Source organism: Empidonax traillii, unplaced genomic scaffold (genome assembly GCF_003031625.1).
Source record: "Empidonax traillii isolate 1590-97213 ecotype Southwest subspecies unplaced genomic scaffold, ASM303162v1 scaffold728:size315809, whole genome shotgun sequence".
NCBI lineage: Eukaryota > Metazoa > Chordata > Aves > Passeriformes > Tyrannidae > Empidonax > Empidonax traillii.
The window spans coordinates 51,467-74,122 of NW_020955921.1; the positions used below are offsets into that span (position 1 = coordinate 51,467).

The 22,656-nt window shown below is 38.3% G+C and overlaps 1 protein-coding gene across 1 annotated transcript; it reads right to left on the reverse strand.

Annotated features, from left to right (window-relative positions):
* Positions 1–7,676: 7,676 nt before the first annotated feature.
* Positions 7,677–21,550, reverse strand: AGA (aspartylglucosaminidase). The gene is made up of 9 exons (XM_027900433.1): positions 21,404–21,550; positions 19,386–19,539; positions 18,799–18,911; positions 15,437–15,549; positions 14,301–14,415; positions 12,245–12,320; positions 11,426–11,533; positions 9,499–9,632; positions 7,677–8,669 (listed from the first exon to the last, which is right to left on the reverse strand). The coding sequence occupies exons 1-9, from the start codon at positions 21,546–21,548 to the stop codon at positions 8,569–8,571; spliced, it is 1,059 nt and encodes a 352-aa protein (XP_027756234.1). The 5' UTR covers positions 21,549–21,550; the 3' UTR covers positions 7,677–8,568.
* Between the last annotated feature and the right edge of the window lie 1,106 nt (positions 21,551–22,656).

Genomic DNA, 22,656 nt, shown 5'->3' on the forward strand with positions numbered 1-22,656 from the left:
AAAATACATGAAACATATACATTTCATGTGCCTGCCCATATGATTATATGATTAGCATTCATAGCAATTACAGTCTCTCACCTAAACCAGTGTGCAGTACATCTACTTTTCTCTTCAGGCTGCAACACTGCTTTACCAGATAGCTTACCCCGGAGCATTATATCTGAACATAGGTCCTGGTAACCCTGTTATGTAAACATTCTGGAATATAAGAAAGATTTCCTGATCATTAATTAACTACTCAGATTACAATGATAACTGGTAAATTGTTCTTCTATGGAGAGGCTGTTAACATTGCCAGCACATCATTACAAATATCGAAACTTGATAACAGTGTAACAGGAAGAGGTTTGTATTATTCTCCACACGCAGGGGATAGCAGGCCTGACACTGTGATTGCATAAAGGGAAGGGTTGTGCTTAGGATGGCAATCTCACATATTTGGTTTGAGAATAAAATTTACTCATTTCATAGGTATGAGAGAATGCCTAGTTTGTAATTCTGTGGTGGTTCAGAATGAGATAGGTATGCTGTTAGTCATCCAGTATTAAGTCATGTGCCTTTATAACATCATTGGGAACAGACAGTTGTTACTATAAAAATTCAATAGATGGGAACTTAAGGAACCACACTGATAGAAGATCCTTGATGTCAGAAATCTGCATTTATTTTTACTCACTAAAAAGTTGCCCTCAATGTCTTGATGTTAGAGAGCCGCTCAGGAACCTGCTGTTTACTGAGCTCTGCTGGTACTCAAGGAATGCTTACCACATGCTTGGTACCACATGCTACCTAACCAGTAGTGACAGGGACAGACATATGTCAGGATGTGTATCCTCATGGAATCTTACTTCTATCTCCCCAGAGAAGCAGATATTCACACTCTATCTTTCTTACTATCTTGTGTTTCACCTTGTATAAATGAATCGCTACTTATTAAAGGAAAAGGAGGAGGAAAAGATTCTTTAGCCTCAGTGTTCTAGGAGCATCAGGCAGGTTTATTATTCAAACATAGATTTTCATGTTTCACATATAATGGCACAGTGATTAAAACAAACAAATACAACAAGCCACAGATGCACAAACTCACTGCCTGCTGATCAGCACTCAGTGTGTCAGCAGGTCCATCCAACAAGGCCCTGGGGTTAGAAGAGAATGACTAGAGCCTGTGAGCCTGTTAGCTTCCTCGCATTAGAAGCTACTGATTTTATGCAACCCCACTACCAGAAACACATACAGATGTGGGATACCTACAAAGATAGAAAGCAGTACCTGATACAAAGCACAGAGGTTCTCATAAAGCTTTAAATGTTGGACTCTGGTACCCTAGGTCTCTTCTGGATTTTCCCAAGAAAGGGCAACTTTTTCCTTTTCTAAGGATGGAGTACTCTAATCTTTCTACACTGAGACTAAAGGCTTTCAGTAGTTCTGTACTGTTCAGTGATTTTGTTATTCGTTGTGAGTAATACTTTAGAGGCACTTACATGAGATGGTCTATTATGTGACTGGATTGCCTCAAATTCTAGTATGCATTTGAAGTTCTTCCCAAATGCTAAGTCTGGAAAAATCACAGCTACAAAGTAGAGCATAATGGTTAAGTTGACAATGATTGGCATACTATGAATAGCTGTCTGACCAAAGTACAAAAATGATAATTATAAATGACAGTTGGAATATTTATCTGGCATTAACACTTACATTTCTCATAGTGAGGCACTACATTATTGTTATAAAAGTACAACTTTATGCAAGATCAAAGTTCTATTCTCAAGTCTGAAAGAGTCTTGATTTTTCAAATTAAGTTACAGTGTTACAGCTCTATTCTTGAATGTGCCTGCAGATGTTATCTTAGCTCCACTGAGTATACTGGTGATTGTCTCTTCCCTAAAATTCTTTGTGATTCACTAACCAGACATCCCTGTGACAGAAATCCCCATGAGTCCAGTATCATAGTCTGTCCAAAACACAGCGGTATTAACACAAAGCACATTTCACAGTGACTTTCAATTAAATAGCCAGTCAAGGAGACTGTATTCATGGTGCTCATATTTTCATAAAGCATTGTAGTAACAGCAGATGCTTGAAGTATAAGATTAAGTTGTAAAGCCTCCTCAGGCACCAGAAATACAAAATCACATTTTAAGAGGTGGTGATCAGAAAAAACTTGTGTGGGGTCCTTGCCCTTTCCCATCCTGAAAATGCGAAACCTATAGTAGATAAATAAGTATTTGCATGACAGAAGAGAGAATGTGGGAAACATGACAATAGCTTGTTCACAAGAATACTCCCTGACTCTCGTGCCTTTTACTGATTTTACTGGGGAGAAATAGTAGATAGGCATCTAGCCTGAAGGTTAAATCATGAAACTGCAAACAGACAAGTACCTTACTTTAGTCTACAGGAAAATTTTGAACAGTCTTCTGCCAAACTAAGTATGTGCTGTCACCAGCTGGATTGTTTTCCATGCTCTTCAGTGCCCTACTGCATATTCCTGTAGTCTACCCTGTGTTGCTGTTAGCAGCTGTGTGGCTGTAAGGTAAAACAGAACAGCTTGCTTACTCACATTCTGAAAAAGAAAAAAAAATAATAGTTTTCAGCCAGACAGTAAGCTGACCCATTTTGTGGAGATGCACAATCACCAGAACCACCTGCATAACTGAAGAGAGGGCACGCACTGAAGGATCTGGGTGGTACCAACATTTTTGGGGCAGCAAAATCTTCATTCAGCTGAAATCATTTTCGAGAGATGAACAAATCTTAAAAAAGAACCTCGTCTTCAGCACTTCACTATGAGTTAATTAATTAGTTAATTGTTCCTCGTTCAGTATAGTTGCTTTTAGAGGATTTTATTACCATTGCTGTAACTATCAGTAAAAGAATGGTATACCTGATGCATACTCTACCAACAAAAAAAGTACAGTCCACTTGCCCTGGAGCTGTTCGTTGCTGCTCACAAGTTATGAACTCCACAGCAGAGCTGATGGAATGGGGTGCAGGCAACTGCTATTCTCAGTGCAAGGTGCAGATAGAGGTCAGAGAGGTTAAACTGCTGGATCTGGCATGAAGCACACCTTGGTCTGCCAGTCCTGGTATTGGAACAGTAATCTCCAGGAAAGAAACAGAGCAGGCAGGGAGAAGCAGCACTGCAGAAATCAGTTAAAGGCTGATAAAAATTCTTAAGCTCATGTGACAAAGTGATGTTACCCTGAAAAACCCATTTTGGGGGCTCGCACTGTCACTAAGCAGTAACAAAAACTGTCAGAACTCTTGCTGAGAAGTGAGATCTCAGGACTTTTTGTGTTGACAGATTTGTAAGAATGGATACAGACTGAATTTAAATAGCTACAGTTCATTAACACTGCAGCTACTCCAATGTAATTTATTTTCTACTTTATAACATACAAATTAGTCTTCAGTAACAACCAAATTAGCAAAACACACTTGACTGCATATGAATTAAACTTGTTTTTAATACTTTTTACATCCACTCTTTTAATTTATAATATTTTACTACATCCATTACTGTAAATCTGTCAGAAAAAAAAACGCATAACTGAAGAACTGATTACACAGGAAAAGTAGGAAACTGTCAGTTCTACATTGTTCCTCAATGATCAGGAAAAGTGCTACAGATAAAAATATTAATTTATGGGAAGTTTCAGTTCCTTTTTACTTCTCTATGTATCAGCCTGCCAACCTAACCATAATTCTCCCAGATGATCTATGATAATTTGTCTTGGAATTTATCTCATAACAAAAAATATCCAGGAGCAGTATTGTTAGCAAGCACAACCATTCTTATTTTCAAATAGCCTGTCACGCTGTATTTAATGAATAATCACATATGCCATTAAGCATCTACTTATGAACAATAAGCATTCTTGATCTAGCTAAGTGTAATTCTAAACCTGTTTATACTGTGATACTGCAATCTACTGCTTGAATAATTATTCCACCTGTAAGAATTCAAACATTCAGAACTGGGATCCTCCCTACCAAATACCACTTGACAAAACAATAATACAACACAGTATACATCACGTAGAAAACACAGTCTACATCACATAGACTGTGTATGAATCATGTACAAAGTAAACTTCAGAAACAAAATTAACCAACTGTAGAACCTGGATGGGTTTAGTCAGAATGTGTTGAGAAAGTTGTTATGACAGGTCTGCTGACAGCAAAGAAAGCAAAATGAATATAGAGGAAACTCCACATTTGAAGAAAGTATAAAGCACCAATAATGGCAGCAGAACAGGAAAAACAACACTAGGACTTTTCTGATTATAGAGGAAGGAGGTAGGAAAAACATCATGCCTTTACAGGGAAGACCAGAGAGTATGTTACAAATTGCTGTAGATTGCAGCGAGTGTAACCTATGTACCTATTTGGTATGGAGGTGATTTTTTAAATTTTTGTGAAATGGCATCAGCAGCATGCAACACTGACCCTTAGCAAAAGTCATACTAAAATGTAATTTAAGCCACAAATGAAATTATTTTGGCATGCAGCTGGAGTAAGGGACAGGAAGATATGCAGGAAAATTTGGGTTACAAATGAAAACAACTTGCTGAAAAACCCTATTTATCCCATGAAGAAGGAGTCGTGAAGAGAATCTAATTTGTTAAGGTCCCACGAAACAACAGAGAAAATATACCACAATTTGAGTGAAGGCCATGAGCAAAAGGAATGTGGTAACAGAACTTGTGAAAATTAACATGAAGGCAAACAGTCTTCAGCCTTTCAAACAATAAAACATCTAGAACCCAAAATTCTGTTTAAGAGAAATTACTTAGTTTATATGTCTTACTTCAGTTTTGCAGTTACAATCTTATCTAATATTATGATTGCCTCACATAATATTATGAAATACCACTGTAACCTGTAAATGTCTAGATGTATATATATAATTTTATTCCTTTTAGAAGAAATTAATCAATAGGAAAAAAATTACAAAAAGCTGTCAATTTTTGACAAAAAGCTCATTTGTAACTGAGATTATTCACATTTGTGAATTCAAGTTACTGAACCTTCAATAGAGAAGTATCTTAAACATTTGAAACTTGAAGCAATGAAAAGCCAAAAAAGTAAAGTGTCAGAGTATCATAATGCATTTTGCCTGTTCAGTTACTCTTACATTCTATGAAGACTAAATGCAATCTGCAAATGCAGTCATCAGATCACACATAAGCAATGTTGAAAATTTAATGGAACTCAGATGGAGGAATGAACAGAACCCTCAGTGAGAACATTTGTAGTTCAGTGCCTCACATGTAACATACCTGCTGTAAATTAGAGCTAGAGTAAATTTACCTCTATCACTGATGTTTCCTCACACACACAGACCACAGATATAACAATTAAATCCTGCACAAACTTTGTTTCAAAACAAGAATGAACAGCGCTGTTAGTTAGAGCAGTCACGTGATAACCAAACCCAAACAACAAGTGCTAATAGAATTTCAGCATCACTGTTGGTTTTATTCTGTGAAGAGATAATAGATGCGCTATTTATACAGTACTACTTGTAGATTCCGTCTGTGATCAACCTTGAATTCTCTGAAACTCTTGAATTGTTCCCGACTGAGGCAGTTACAGATGAAGGAATGCATTTCAGTGATAACCTACAAATGGTGAAATGACAGGGAAGTTTTCTTCAATAAGTGCATACAAAACATTGTCAGGGTTCACACAGATTGCTTTATTAAAGAACAATTCGATGCCATGCAAAAAGAGGACATAGTTCGCTTTCTTAGTCAGAGCACTGAGTTAAGATTCTTCCTCTGTCTAATTAAAAGTGTTAGCTTGGTAAGAAGTTTTAGAAACAGAAAAAAAAAAAGCAGGCTAGCTAGAAGTTAATGAACTTAAAAACAGTCCACAACTTTACAGACAGGATGCATTCAATTGTATTACAAATACTCATATTTGCATAGTTTTTTTTTGCTTTTTGTAGTAAAAGTTGGAGAGTAAAAACTTAAAAAAAATGAAATTTCTTGAAACAGAAAACAGTAAGTTTTTTTGTTTTTTTTTTTTTTTTTTTTTTTTTTTCAACCCAAATCGAATCCGTCATAGTTTTTGCTTACTTTTGGCAAGAGCTTGTATTTGATATTTATCTTTCTTAAAAAATTAATGTGTCTGCTAAGCATTACAGGACACTACTAGTAACATTTAAAGAAATACTTTAAAGACAAAATATTAAGCATCTTATTTTTTAAATTCAGAATTCTGCACATAACAGCAGAATGGTACATTCTTGGTATTATACTGTCAAATTAACAATATATCAAAATCATTTACAAAAATTAATCCTTTCATTTATAACTCTTTCTTTGTCATAAAACCATCTATATTATTGAACCACATGGATTAGTATCTACGTCTCATGGAGACAAGTAATTAAGATAGAATCATTAAGGTTGGAAAAGACTTCCAAGATCAAGTCCAACCTCTGACCAAACACCACCATGCCAACTAAACGGTAGCACTATGTGCCATATCCAGCCATTTATGGAACACTTCCAGAGATGGCAACTCCACCACTTCCCTGGGCAGCCCATTCCAATGCCTGACAACCCTTTCTGTGAAAAAATTCTTCCAGATGTCCAACCTGAACCTCTCCCGGCACAGCTTAAGGCCATTTCCTCTTGTCCTGTCTCTAGTTGCCTGGGAAAAGAGGCTGACCCCTACCTACTTTTCTCCAGGCCAAACAATCCCAGCTCCCTCAGTCACTCCTTTTATGACTTACTCTCTAGACCCTTCACCACCTGCACTGCCCTTATCTATACGTGCTCCCACACCTCAGTGTCTTTCTTATAGTGAAAGACCCAAAACTGGACATACCACTTGAGGTGTGGCTTCACCAGTGCTGAGCAGAGAGGGAAAATCACCTCCCTAGTCCTGCTGCCCACATTATTTTTGATACAGGCCAGGATTCCATTGGCCTTCTTGGCCACCTGGCTCATGTTCAGCCAGCTGTCGTCCAGCACAGAGGAGCTCACTACGCAGGGAGTTATCACTGCAACAGTGAATTCAAGGTACACTGTTACAGGGCACCCATAACCTCCACTGGCACACACTCACTAGCACAGAGTGACATAAGCACACTAGAAAGCATGCCATGGATGTTCCTAACCTCTTTCACAAATGAGCCCTGCCAGATTCAGCTGCAGGAGTTTGAGACTTTACTGCTCAGCTCCCAGTACTGAACCTCCTACATTTATAATCCACAATGCAATCTTCAACATATCAATCATTGGGATTTGATTAATCTATTTGCACTTGACTGCCTGGGTTATCTGAAGATAGAGCGGCCATGGCAGAATGTAAGATGCACACTTTTCTTAAACCACTACAGATATATTCACTTGGAGCTTCACTTAATGAAAGCTTTTTGTGGCCTGCAGTGAATTCTGTGCTACAAGATGCTCCGAAGATCCAGTGACAGAAGTGAATCCTCTGAATAAATCCCTTTGTTGATGAATTTCAACAGCAGGCCATTGAAAATAGCTATTCTTGTTTGAACAGTTTGTTTCCATCTTTTAAAGATACCAACTTGGAACACAAGGGAACAAGCACTCTAAGGTAGACAAGCATCTAAACAAATTTACTTAGAGATGATACATAAAGGTGTGCTTTTATTACCCAATCATTTTATTCAAGTAGACAAAGAACAATTAAAGTGACAAGACATTGATTTTACTTGCTCCCCCCTTTTACCTTTTCCTAGCTCAAGTTTAACAGATTCAATCAAATGATCAGCAGGCTGCCAAGTTAAGAGAACAATCAAACAGATCTTCAAATACCTATGGAACAATCCTCATGATGCTGGAGTTCTTCTACAAATGAATCCTTCTGACTCTAGACACAGAAAGTGACAAAACCCCCAACTGAAAGTAACTGTCATACTCTAGGTATTCAACTGCGCCTTTGCAGGGGTAAATGTGCTACACGAAAGGGTGAGTGCACAGAATAGCAGTGAAAAGAAATCACTGTGACTATGATTCACAACTTCCACTATAGAAACCAGGTGACAGGAAGATTTCCAGTTGTCTTCACATCCAGTCAGAGTCAAACAATATTCCTTGAAGGTTTGTATTGGCATGGATGCTTGCACGTTCTCTCTATTCAAATGTATTCTCAGCTGTTGTGAAACAACTCAGAATGGTCTAAAAGGAGATGGTTCTTATCTCTTCATTAAGGTTTTGAAATAGTCTCCACTACTCTTCAACCCCCTTTCCTTGCTTGTCAGCATTTTTACGCAATTGTATTTTCAAGAGAAAACCTAGACTAAATCTTAGAAAGAGAATTAAGTATTCTCAAAATAACGATGTGTAGAGTTATAGTTCCAGCCCTTTACTCCATATTTCTGACAAATATGTTTTTAAATGGCAAAGCAAAGGTCCTGTTCCATGGTTACTATTCATTACTTTTAGCTACTCAGTTCTCAGGAAAACAAACAGACTGTTCCAGCTATTAGATGCTTGAAACAACCATTTTAAAAAGTAACTCCTGGGGAACCTTAGCACTTTCCTCTTCTAAACTGAGAAGCTAATGAAACAGAAGAAATTAAATGCAATCTACTACTTGCTCAGTTGGTTGATTTAGCAAAGGGTTAGAAACCATGAAGTGAAACTGAGTGAATCCTGGAATTTTATTACATGCAGCACCTAGGAAAAAAAGAAAAAAAATTATAATGTGCTACATTTGGGATTAGTGTCTCTGTCATTGCATTTTATCATCTAAAGACCCAGTTACTAATTCTACTACAATGGTGTAATTATTCTTTTACAATCTGTTTAACCTAAGACATCTTGAAAGTATTTAAGTTAAAATACAGTACTACTGACTGCTGTAGTGCAATTAATGCCCTTATAATACAATTCAAAAAAGTAACGCAAGTTAGGAAAATATCTCTCTCTTTCAGTCCTGATTAATTTAATGAGTTCCTTCAACACTAATCTCTTAAAACACAGAACTATGGGAAGTAAGAGATCAAAGAACAGCAATAAGCAGTCTAACTAAATAATCCACGTTGATTAGCAAATTATACTTGATACTGATCTAAGACTTCACTAATGAGATGCCTGGCACAATGACGGCTCTTGGAAAGCTTTGAAGCCATGCTTAACATTCACATTCTCCCTCCCTTATACCACATCTAGGGAAGGCGTAAGAATTCTTCGTTAAAACCTCCAAATTAATCACAGGCAGTCCAGGAAAACACATGAAGATTGGAAATATTTTTGATTTTTGCTAAGCCTTCCATGAATTTTGTGTAAGTCCAAGACAGCCAAATGCATAGGAAAATGACAGTATCCCCAGTTCACACCAGGATACAGCTGCCCTAATAACCAGTATTTAGCACTATGAATGAACAGTATTACTGCAGTCCTCAAAGAGTAATTAAAGACTTCTGCTTTAAAATTCACCTTCAGTTTTGTACTTCTGTGATCCAGTAAGGGTTAAGCACCTTTGTCTGCAAAGCAAAATACATACCATAACTTCCTGTTGTATTGGTACAAATGATAGCACCAAAGAACTTTGGAGCATACTTCTTGATTCTGGAAATAACTTTCTGACAGGCTACTGTTGGGTCTGTTCCCATCCTCATATATTCCACAGCTTGATAACTGGAAAAAAAACAAAATAAAACAAAAACAAACAAACAAAACCCTCATAACCAGACAGTTAGCCATACTCAGGTTATATATTCTAAAACTGAAGAGACCTTGGCTTCTTTGAATAATAGAAACACATGGTAAGTAATTTTTAGGTCATCTTTGTATTGGGAATTATTACTCAAGTTCTACATAAAAAGTCATTAAAAAAACAGGACTAAAAGGAACTGCAAGATACCATCTGTTGTTCTATGGCAGGACCAAGCCAAGGGATAACTGATCATTTGCAGAAGAGGCTAAGCAAAAGATCAGTTAAAGAACTGCAAAGAAACCGTTAAAGAGTTAGTGATGAACTCTTTTTTATCTGCAGTATCATTAGACAAGTGACTATACAGGAAATGCTTGAGATGAATCAGTTGCATTTCAAAAATGTCCTCAGAGGTAAAAAATTAGTTTTGTTGCCATTTTCTCTCAGAAGCTGAAGATTAAATGACAACATATAACTTACAAGCAAACAACATTAGATTGCTTTGATGAAAGAGGCATGTACCAAGACCAACTCCTGCTACACTAAGAGATATACAGATAGCATTAACTACAAGTGTTATCAAAGTACTGTAGAAAAGAACTTCTCTTGCATTTTTACACTCCCTATTATCTTTGACTTATTCTAACAATCAAATAAGTTCAAGCAATCTAAAGAAAACTGACCGAATATAAAACTATATTTCACACTTCATTAATCAAAAACTCAATCAGAAATTACTACCTCAAAGAAGGCAGACAGCAAATATTACCAACTTTGCCCTTTATTTGGCACTTCCTTCACTTCTGGCAGGTCAATTTTAGTCTTTGTCTCTTCGTGGGAATATCTAAGTAACATGGATTTAGCAAAAATCTTTATCTACAAGGAAGCAGAGATTACCATCTAGGCGAGTTGTTTTCTAAAACCCACTGGTGCCAACACAAAATGTTTTAAGCATTAGAGCCAAATACTTCAGGCTGCTAAAGTGTAATACCAGTTTTTATTGACTAAACTCATAGTGGAGCTCAAGTCACTATTGCTGTTGCTATCCACCATGACAGGACAGATAATTTATTTCAAGACTGGCTTGGAACAGCTTGAATTTCATTGAGGACGTTTGTAAATATGCAATAGCTAGCAGGCATTCTTAGCTGCCAGAGTTTCAGAAAAAACACATGAGCTTCTATATAGTCCTTCAAGCATCTGAGCCCATTATGTACAGGATGGATTTCCATAACTCATTCCTGAGACTGACCCACAAGGATGACTGTCAAGACTCAGTAATGAAAACAGTCATATTTCACGTAGTTTACAGAACCACGATGACAGCACTAAAACATCTCTTTCAGTTTCAAATTAGATGCAATTACATAGGATTGTTGCAGTGACACCTCCCCACCCTCCTGAATAATTTGCGACCCACACCACCGCCTCCTCCTCTCTGCAATTTATGATACTCATTTCCCACATAACAAAACATTGTGGAGGAGAAAGCTAATCAGTTCTGTTAAAAAGCATATAGATTGGAAATATACTCACCTGCTGCCTGTTTGCTCACAGCTCGGCAGCATTAAGGGATCTGTCATCAAGATATTTGTCTCTTCTTTTAAGACACATCATAATGATACTTTAATACTGCTATTGTTCTTTCCCCTTCCCCTCCTTCCTCTGCTCCCACTTCAGCAGCCAGTAAGTTACACTGTCTTTTTAATCAATTACTTCATTTGCTGAGTCCACATTTTGCTGGGAAAAGCTGGCAAAGTCTGCCCTAAGGACAAACCTGGGTAAGAAGCGCATCATAATGTCACCATCCCCAGTGGCAGCAGCTCCTCCAGCTGTACTGTCTGCATAGGATCCTGCTCCAGCTATCGGAGAATCTCCAACACGGCTGTAGTGAACAATGGAAAATAAAACCCCAACTTTGTCAGCCTTACTGCCTCCAGCTGATTTAGCATTACATACACAGGAGAACAGAACAGGTAAAAAGGTCACTCCACAGCAGTCAGAAGTCTTGTCTTAAAACTACCAGTAAGAGTGATCTGTGATAACCTGACTGACCTGAGGCTTAATCCACCTCCTATGCACAACTGTTTGTTATTATACTGACATCGTTAGGCCAGTGAGGTTTAGCCTGTGGGCAACAGTAAGCAGCTGGGGACATTAATATGTTCAATAACTTGTTGCTAAATCCTGAAGTTGTCTGACTTGGTTAACAGAAAAGAATTCTAACTGGGTAGAAGAAGTATCTCAAAGACAAAACATAAGCCTGGGGCTCTGATTTTATGTACATTTCTTCGGAGACTGTGCACCCCTCCAAAATGCTTATTTGTCTCTGGTGCCTTGCCTTACAAGTTGTCTCAAAACTGTGCCAGTTGTTTGTGTCTCTGTATGGTGAGTGAAGCCAGCTGAAAAACAAGCATTCCCTCAAACAAACACAAATCATCTTGCAACTCAATCAGTATTAGGGTTTATGGCAGTGCAGAGAAATAAGTAAAGGCCATTTTGTGATCTAAATGTTAATGTTTTACAACACCGTGACAAGCTTAACATAGGAAACAATGTGAGGAAAAAATTTTTTTGTAAAACCAGAGATACTAACCCTGGAATTTTGTGGACTGCACCATTAGTAGATGTCCCAGAAGCAACGGTTCCACTCGCACCAATTATAACCATACCTAAGATTTTCAACAGGATGAAACATATTTAAATTGAATTTTATTTAATTGGTACTATGCTTATAAAACAGAACCACAATACACAGAGTATTCAAATTAGTGATATACTGAAATACGAAAGAGTTGTACTCCTAAGGAAAAAATGTTCTTTTTAAAAGACATTTGGAAACTTTTAGGATGTATTACAAGAGCTCAAAAAAGAATGTTAAACAGTGAGTGCCACACTGTTCAGAGCTGTGTGCTACTGCTGCCCAAGCAGCCACTGCCTCCTGATATACATCTGTGTTAACCAGTAGAGAACAAGTACCTGGTGTCACCACATCAAGCATCAATACCATCAAAACAACAAAGTTTGGAAATTAAATAGTGCTTGAAAGAAATTAAAAAAAAAAAAACCACATCAGAAGGATGAGCTTAAATTTGGCAGACAGTGATGTACTGACTACCAAAGTAACTTGAATTACATGACAGGCAACGAAATGGATGTATAAGCCTACCCCTTGCTAATTTTGTGCTGATAAGAAAGCCACTGCTTCATACAGGAGAAGTTTACATTGTCACTTGGAACAGGATTTGGGATCAGCTGCTTCTCCATATAGCAAGACTTCACCTCCACAGAGCAAGAGAGGGCATAAATTGCCGCTAGCATAAAACTGCAATACAAAGTGAGAGCCAAGGAGCAGAATGTGATGAGCTGAATTCTGGTTCTCTGACCTCAGCAGGCAGTATCTACTACTGATACAAAAGTTTCCTGACCAGTAGAAGCTAAAGCATAGAGGCACTGACTGTCCGTCCTACGCAAAAAGACTGGAAGGGCATTAGATGCTTTCAGCATCTTAAAAGCATTATGAATGAAGACTCTTCTCAAAATGTGCCAGTCAGAGAGATATTTCACATTTAAAACAATGGGGTGGGAGAACTTGAAATACTAATACAAAATACCGTTCTTCACTACAAAACAGCTTATGACTACTTAATGGTACATCAGTTCTTGAATTGTATTTACCAGATTCCCCTCTCCTGACATGTCACAATTTCTGAGTTTTCCAGCACTTACTGAAGACTGTTTACCCCAGGAAAGTAAGCTAGCTATCAACTTAAGAATTTAGGGGGATTGTACAACTTCTGGAGAATATTAATAGGTTATTAGCAGCGTTATTACCAGAAGCAAAGAAAAAAGATTCACACTTGAAACAACTTGCTAATTCTTGGTATTGCAAATACCAGGTGAAAAGTTCTGCATTAATGAACTGAGGAAAACCTAAACTAAACCAAAAAGTGCTAGTTTCAAGACTACACAGTAAAAAGCTTTAAAAGACATGAAACTGTAACTGCTCTAGTCCTTTGTCTGATCTGCTCCTTAATCAACTTAAAAGCTTAGCAATTAACAGTCCTCAATCACTAAACTCTTAGAAGTTTTTGGGACTACTACTGCTAACTGTTTTAAGCATAGTAGTTTCTGGAGAAATTAATTGATTTAGTCAAAAGCCAGAACAGAAGAAAAATGAAAGTAAACTTTGTTCTAAAAATTTCAAGAGTGTTTGAAAAACATTGCTTTTAGCTGGCAACAGGACTACCTTTTTACTCATTTCTTCCACTACTGTAATGCCTTTTAAGTTGCTCTGAAAACAACATCATAATCAAGACAAAAATAATTATTTTTAACCCTAATCAGTTTTCTAAGCACCTGTAGCTGTCCAAGCAATTATGCCAAGGTATCTGCAAGAAAAGCAGTAGGGCAATGAACAAGAGCTAAGGGCAAATACGAAGCAAGTGGCTGTGCAGCCAGTGCACTGGAAAAAAACCAAAAACAAATCTTACTTTTAGTGACTCCATCGTAACACATAAGTAATAGAATCTTGAAACCACTATAAACAGGAAATAATTATTATATGAAATACTTTTCTTTAAAATTAGTATTATTTAATCTGTAGAGGAATGAGAAAAAAAACTAGCATCAGGGTTACCAAAAGTTGTTACCAATAGTATCATGGTTCTGAACATCTCTTTGTGAGATGGTCTGTTCTTCTTTATAAGTTACTCTTCCAGGCCGTTTATATGGTCCACAGGATTTTGAAGAGTCTGGTACCACATTCTGTAATTGCATGAATAATTGTGACTAATTGTGAATTGCATGAATAATATACTTCAATACTGATAAATTTAAGAATACTACAATCAATACCTATAATCTGCCATACAGGATGCCCAATACTTAAAACATACAGCTGTACTGCGATACCACAAATAGTTTAGCTTAAAGAATAAAGACTGATTTCTGGTATAATACAGTAAGAAGGTTTTCCTGCTAGAAAGTTATGTTGTTAAAATTAAAGATTTTCTTTTGCTCAACTGAGTGGTCCCCCCCCAAAAAAAAAAAAGGCAGCTCATTCTTCAATGAAATGAAGAAAATTTTCAAGCCAAAAAAACAAACAGATGAAATGAGCTTTTTGTACTAATGTCAAGATATTGTCAAGTCAGTATCATACTCAAGATATTTTCCCAACTGAAAATATCTTGAAAATTAAAAAAATGAAAACTGAATTAAACTGGTTCAGCAATGCAGCATTCCATATTCAAGAAACAATGAATACAGCATAAAAACACGTAGAAATCTGTAACACTCAAAGCAAAAAAAAAAAATCAACCTCTCCAACCAAGCCAACCTCACCACAGTATGCAAATTTAATGGACAGCTGCACTAATCTGATGCATTCACAGGTCTGCATGAAGCCTCACAACTAACTATTTAGAGACCTTAATTACTACAGTAAGATTTTCTTTCAGAAATTTATACATGCATCAAAAAACACACACACTGCTGTGTTTAGCTTGAGAAGTCCTGTCCCAATTAAGAACTGGATAAAAAATAATTGCTACACCAAAGCACTACTGCAACAAGGTCAAAACCAGCAGGATCTAAGAAGTAAGAACTAGACACATACAATTCCCAAGTCTAACAAATGCTTGGTAATTTCAAGCCTTTTCTGTTTAATAAGCAAAATTCCTTTTTCTTCACATGTCAAGTGTAACTTCAATATAAGCTGAAAGGAAGAGGCAATTGCTGCATTACTGACTTTCTAAACCCCCTCTTCACTGCCACCACTGCACTGTACCTTCCAGTAGTTTGGCTGACAGCTTCGATTCAGCCACTCTGAATACATTGAAAGTGATTTCTGGGTTGTTAAATCTTCATATGGAAACCCCATTCTTACAGCAAACAGGGAGGCTTGAAAAGCAAGAACAAAACAAAAAAACCACACTGATTTACTCACAGATTTATGTATTTTATGATAATGCATTCATGTTATGCTTTTTAGAAATCAAGAAATTCTACATCCTTTATGGAGATGAGAAATAAGCCTTCAGAGAGCAGTATCAGCCATTAGAGTGATGTACAACTGCAGTAGCAAACTCTCCCTTCACTGGCAATATCAAATTTCTTCAATTCACTGTAACTATGTTAATACATGTAAGTTTTACCATCGAAAGAGAAACAAATTTAACTCCGCTAATCAACTGGACACAAATAAACTGGAGGAAGAGTGGCCCGGGCTGTGTGGGTCACAGAAATATTTAAGTAAATGATACAAGTATATTTGCCTTAAAAAGTTAATCTTTTATGAAATGTAAGTAACCCAGCAGCACAACATTTGCCATTAAAACACCGATACTTGAAGAAAGCAATCCACCAGCTTACATCATGATACACTTCTTCCTTCCAGCTTGAAAAGTGACAGCTTGTTTTGAAAATTAATATAGTATGTGCCAAGGGAGCAAAAGAAATACCAACACAAGCAATAAAGAATGCTACACTTCTAAGACTGACTTTTATCGTTAGGCAAAGGGAGAAGAAAAAAGATCAACTGTTCTTTCATCTTTTATCTGAAAATACCTTTGATACTAACCAGTAGCAGATACTGTTGCTAGGTTCCGATACCTGAGTCTATATTATCAATCCTTGATAATAACGTCCCTACACAGCTGAACAAGCTTATCTAGTCCAAGAATTAAGAGAAGCCTTGAATTATTTCTGCACAGTTTTTCTATGTTTTTCTTAAAAACTGACACAATTAAAGTTTCTTAGCACTCCGAGGAAAAGAAAACTGACAGCTTCAAATTAAATCGATATTTATTTTCCCATTTCTAGAACAAACGGGCAGGGTTTAGGGATTTTTTGTTTTTTCTTTATAGGATAAATTTGTGATTGTGCATATTTGTCAGGAATTCTTATATAACTTTTGAAGCATTCTTTCTATTCCAGAAAGCAGTTGGTCGTTTTTACTCTCTTAACTTTTTACTTTGATTATTGGCCTAAGTATTGATAGGAAAAAAAGAGAAAAAGGTCAGGCACACTGTTATTATGAAACTTCCCTATCTGTTAGAGACAAACAAAAAATTTCATTGCAGACAATAACCAAAATAGGGTGTTTTTTTTCTCCTCACTTGTAATCATCCTACACTAAATATCCCTCACCAGACTCAGCCTACATTGACATACATGTGTTTTATTGATAGTCTGCTAAGACTCACTCCTAAAGAATTAAGACAACAAATGGAGAAAGCAGTTCTTTTAACAGTGCAAGAATTGATGAGTGTAGTTATTCATATCTGTTCAACAAAAGCTACACCACTGTCAGGAAGTAGAATCCAAGATCTACAGGCTGGTCAGCCTATCCATGATCACTGAGAACAAAAAGGAAAAACTAACCCTAGAAATAATTTCTGAGCACATGAAGGACAAACAGGTGATTGGAAAATTAATGCATGCCACAGCTTGCCTTCTCCTCCTCTCCAGTGTCAACCACTCATAAAAACGCAATTTTAGGAGGCACAAAGACTTCCTTGGATTATATCACTAAGTATATTCAAATAAAAGTGCCATTTAGTTACTGGGAGAAAAATATGGAATAACCTCAGCAATTTTGCATCTTGAATAAAAAATTGCCTGCAGAGACTAAGTGCATTTATATGAAAAGAGCTTACTATTCTAGCTGAAAATGTAAATATTTTTATTTAGAAAATAAACTGTTCTTTCTCTCACATGCATATTTGAAGATTCAAATGTATTTCCTCTTTATCAATCTTCACCTGATGAAGACAACTACAGTTTCTTTTTTCCAAGCTCCAGCTTCCACAGAAGATATATTTCTTCACAAGAAATATTCATCCTCAATTTCTCCACTGCTTTGACTATTTCACTAACGTTAAACATCATCCCCAATTTTTACTCAGATAAATCTTCGGCTTTTCTGTCTTTCTTTTGCCACTACTCCCAGACAGTTTCTTCTGAGGAAGTTCTCACCGGCAGCAAGGACTCAGCATAACAACCTTGTCTACATGCCTTCATTATGCAAAGAGCTATTTTCTTAGTTGGAAAACATATTTTAGATCGACACTTTAATTCTTCTGCTTCTTCATTTTCATTATCTTTTCTGCTAATTCTACTGATCAAAGTTTAAAAATATTTTGGTAACTAACAATGATGGGGAAATGAGTATTTTGAGTATTTCTTCCTCTGCATTTAACACCTACCAATTTCTTTTTCTGCATCACCTGTGAAATTTCTCTTAGTCCACTTCTCAAATTGAACAGAATCTGCAAGTCTCTCTTTTCAAACATGTCAGTGTCCTCCCCTCCCAAGACTGCATCAAATAACTGCTGTTGCACTTATTACACATTAGCTTCTCCAAGAATCTTTTATTTTTCTTATCAATTTCAAAGTACTTGAATCATCATTTAATGCTCAGATCATGTCAACTTCCACACTTATCTCCAAATTCCCTTCTGAGCAGGTACATACATTTTCAAAGTCCTTAACTGTGAGCCAAGAAACCTTCTACTAACTACTCACATACCTCCCTGGAAGGTATATCTCTTTCTGAAACTGGTATTATTCTACCAACAGTAGCTTGTATTTAAAAAGCTCAACTAAGCCTCCAGTTTGGTATTGCTCTTTGGCTGTGCCAAAGAGTACAGCCTCTGATGTAATTTTTTTCATTCAAGTTCTCCCTAATATTTTTAAACTATAAAATGCAATAATCATGCTCAAAATATACCAAAGTAGTAAAATGTAATTGCAGTGTCTATTAATTCTGCTATTCCTCAGAAAAATTTACTCTATGGTTTTAAATGCAACATTTACATCTAACATTTTCCATATTGTCTTTTAATAAATCATCTTTGAAAACTCAGATATCACTGATACTAGCAAAGCCTTGGGATTACAAGTTAATATTTGCAGTTAGGCTGGTGGGAAAACCATAAAACTATGCTTTTTTTCTTCTAAAAATAAATCTATTTCATACACACAGAATGAGCAAATAAACACTTCTAAATTATTTGACTGATTTAGATTAGATTGATTTTACTGTCAAGTGATTCTTCCACCTATGTTACCAAGATTAAAATACAGCAATTTTAGCAGGAAGTGTTTTAGACAAGGGTATGACTTGGAAACAGTTAAAGGAATAATTACCTGACTCTCCCACTAATAATGTATGCTTAGTGTATTCAAGGACCTTTCGTGCTACACCAATTGCATTTTTTACACGTCTGAGATCTGCAACAGCCCCAACTTCCATAGTGTTGCTGGAAACAGGAAAATTAAAACTTATTAAAAATACACAAACAATTGCACATTTTTTACTAGACAAGATCTGTTCTCATCTACATCAAAAAGCCTGCTCCCTTAACATAATGCTTTAATAGTTCTATGGCACAGACTGATGGCACCACACTAGTAGGGAAAAAATATATTGCTTCCTTTCACAGGCATGGAAATGTTGCTCAAGTAAGAATAACTCCATCTACAGTAATATTTTCAGTAAAATAACTATGTTGTTATATAAACCAACAACATGAACAACACATTTGCAACATTTTTTAACCAGGACAGCTTTAAATAGCACTACCTACTCTCCCATCAGTCAGTATTTTTCCTAGTTCCACTAGTTAACATATAACTTGTCACACAGGGAGCCCCAAAGCAACAAGACCCTGCAACAATCCTTAAATGTGCTAACAATTACAGGGATCATTCTTTCATCCACGTAGTTTCCTTACCCATCCATAATCATTGCGTCCAGAGTTGTTTCTCCACTTTCATCTGGGCTTCCTCCGTATCCCACACTCCCATCGCATTGATCAATCTCACACTGCCCACAGCCTCTCTCGACTGCATCCAGCTCAGAACCGCCCGACTGGAGTACTCTCCAAGCTATAATCAACACAAATAATTAAATGTCACCAGGGAAAACAGTCTCCACTACTGCTTTAAAGAATGTTTTAAAGATGGGAATGATGCATATGCACTACGTAAGTGGATAAACAAAAGTAAACCATAACTTACAGATGAAATAAAGTCAAACTATAAATATAACTGAATGTAAAGCATCACTTTTCTAAATATTGTTTTTCTTTCGTGTCTGATTAGTGTTTCTGACTGAGAAATGAAGCTTTTCTTCTGTTATTTACTAACAACCATCACAACTGTTATACATCAAATAACCTTCTCTGCCCAGAACCAATTATTACCTTATCACTGCTTGTTTAAAGCCTTCTGGGAGGAGAGAGAAGGGGAAACAAAATTTTCATCTTATTTAAAAAAAAAAGGCAACAAAAAAAAGCAGCCCTCAAAAGCTTCATATAAGAATAGTAAGTGTCCAGCTGCAGAATAAAAAGATATAAACCTACATCAGTAACTACGTAAGCATAAAAACAAAGTGGAAATGGTACATAAGAAATCAGTCTCCATTCTCCTGTCCAACCCTTAGTCTTCTATTCTTTAGAATCTACGTATCATGGTGCAGCTTTGTAAGACATTACAGACATGCCAAATTACATGACTTGAATATGCTGAGCCTGAAGGCATTGCACATATGAGATTTCACATGGTTTTCCAAAGTGCATGAGCTTGCTGGCACTGATAGTTGCAGTCCTACTTCCTCCTTGTGCTGGCTCTGGTGCTCCATCATCTGACAGACCCAGCACAGGGGAGGCAGCACATGCACACAGCTCTTTTTTTGCAGAAATAAAGCATCTCAAGAAGTAAAAGACTGTTTCAACCATCTCAGGAAGGCTTATCATCACAAATGCTGCATGCAACTGCATGAAGCTTCCTGCACCAGGGGAAAAGTAAGACTTAATGCCATGCATCCAATTCCACATTTCACAGTCTTTTATTACAAACTTCTGTGTGAGTATTGCTCCAATGCCTATTGCCTTTATTGCTATCAGTAACCTTAACACAAGCTTTCAGAAGCTGCAAAAGGCCTTGCAGTTTTCATGAGCGTATTTTATTTCTGACCTATACAAGGCTTTATAGGTTACCCATTTCACAAGCAAGAATTCCATAGTAAGGTACTATTTACAACTTGACTATGATAAAATAACCTGCAAGTCTTTTAAAAACAGCACTCACAACTAATTTACGCTGCAATAGGAAAATGTGTTTTGACTGTCAATGACACATCACAGAACACTGAGCTAAAAAGAAAAAAAAAATATTCATAGCAACCTAAATCCTTGGAGAGGCAAGAAGGAATCTCAAAAGGGTACCTTTAAAAACCACTGCAAAGAGCCACGAGAGTTCAAACCACATTAACAAAAGCACACCTTTAATCTAGCACATCCGCAGTTCTTAACCCCCCTCTCTATTAGTTGGTTTGATTTGTTTTCAAACGCGTTTTTTTCCCAGCGTGGAAAGTTAAACCATTTGCTCGCAGGCTGTCAGGCCACACCAGGACTCGGCGTCAGAGAACCACCTGTGTAAAGGCAAGCTCCTTCCCACACGAGGAGTAACCCGGCGCCTCGGCGCCCGAGCCCCTTTCCAAGAGCCTCCCTGACCCGGGACGGGGCAGGCGGGGAGCAGAGACCGAGCCCACTGAACCCAGCGCCGCTTGACGGCAGCAGGGTCACAACTCGCTCCTTCTTGCCACGCACCAGCCTCGTCACGCCTCCAAGGCTTACTTTTCCCTAAGCCACCACCAACTCCCGGATCTACCCGGCGGCTCCTCACAACGGGAGGGCGCACCAGGCAGGCAGCGAGCGGCACAGCACCGCCCCACCCCCCGCCGGGACACCTGTCTCCGCGGCCGTCCTGAACGCCCAGGTGTTGATGACTACAGGCAGGGCGGCGGCCGAGGCGGCGCCCGGCGGCGGCAACGCGACGAGCGAAAGGAGCAGGACCAGCATGACCACCCGGCCCCCGGCGTCTCCCGGCGCCATTGCCGCCCGGCCCGGCCCCCGCTGGGCCGGCACCAACCCCGCGGCGGCGGCGGCGCAGGCGCGCTGGGCACGGCCCGGCCCGGCCGGGGGCGGGTGTGGTTACCGAACCCAGGGCAGCGGCGAGGGAAAGCTTAAGGGCCGATGCCGAGGTTCAGAGCAGAATAAAAAAAAATACATTTTGTATTCCATAGAATGGTTTGGGTTGGAAGGGACGCTGACGATCATCTAGTTCCGACGCCCTTGCCATGGGCAGGGACATCTTCAACTAGACCAGGTTGCTCAGAGACCCGTCCTTGGGCACTTTCACGGATGTGGCATCCGCAGCTTCACTGCACAGCCTGTTCCAGTGCCTCATCACCCTGTAATAATTTTTTTTCCTAACATGTAATTTAACCTACTCTCTGTCAGTTTGAGCCCATTCCCCCTTGTCCTGTAATTACATGCTCTTGTAAATAGCCTTGCCCCATCATTCTCATAAGTTCCGTTAAGGTACTAGAAAACTGCAATAAGGTCACCCCAAAGCGTCTTTTTCCAGGGAAAACATCCCAATTCTTTCAGCCCTGTCTTGTAGGAGAGGTGCTCCATCCCTCTTATCAGCTTGGTGGCCCTCCTCTGGATGTGCTCCAACAGCTCCACGTCCTTACTGTGTTTGAGACCCCAGAGCTGGATGCAGTACTTGGCATGGGGTCTCACCAGAGCAGAACAGAGGGGCAGAGTCACCTCCCTTGACCTGCTGGCCATGCTTCTTTTGATGCAGCCCTTTTTATTGTGTGTCTGGATGTGTGTTACAGCCAGCCTGCTTGTGGGGGCCCCCAGCCCACTGATGAGATTGCTGGCAGTGCTGGAGTTTGGGTGCTGACCTGTGCAGTGCTGGGGGGCTGTGTGTTCGCAGGGCTGTGGGGGAAGGGCAATCACCTATGCTCATGAGGTTCACTTGCAACATCACCTGCCACTTTGTTAACATGGATGTTTTTGTCAACAGTGCCCTATGGTTTCTGCAAAGGGCATGTTTTGGGACCTAGTACAGCCAAATAGTTTAGGGAAAAACTTGTGAAAAGCCTTGCTTTATGGAAACCATAAACCATATACCAGGTAATTTCTTAATTCT

Excerpts from the sequence above, each read along its gene's own strand:
- AGA (XM_027900433.1), bottom strand. The coding sequence starts at position 21,548 with ATGGCGCCGGGAGACGCCGGGGGCCGGGTGGTCATGCTGGTCCTGCTC. Across the intron at positions 12,321-14,300 it reads TCAGAACCATGATACTATTG|GTATGGTTATAATTGGTGCG; the intron begins GTAACAACTTTT and ends TGAAAATCTTAG. Across the intron at positions 8,670-9,498 it reads CAATACAACAGGAAGTTATG|GTGCTGCATGTAATAAAATT; the intron begins GTATGTATTTTG and ends TTTTTTTCCTAG.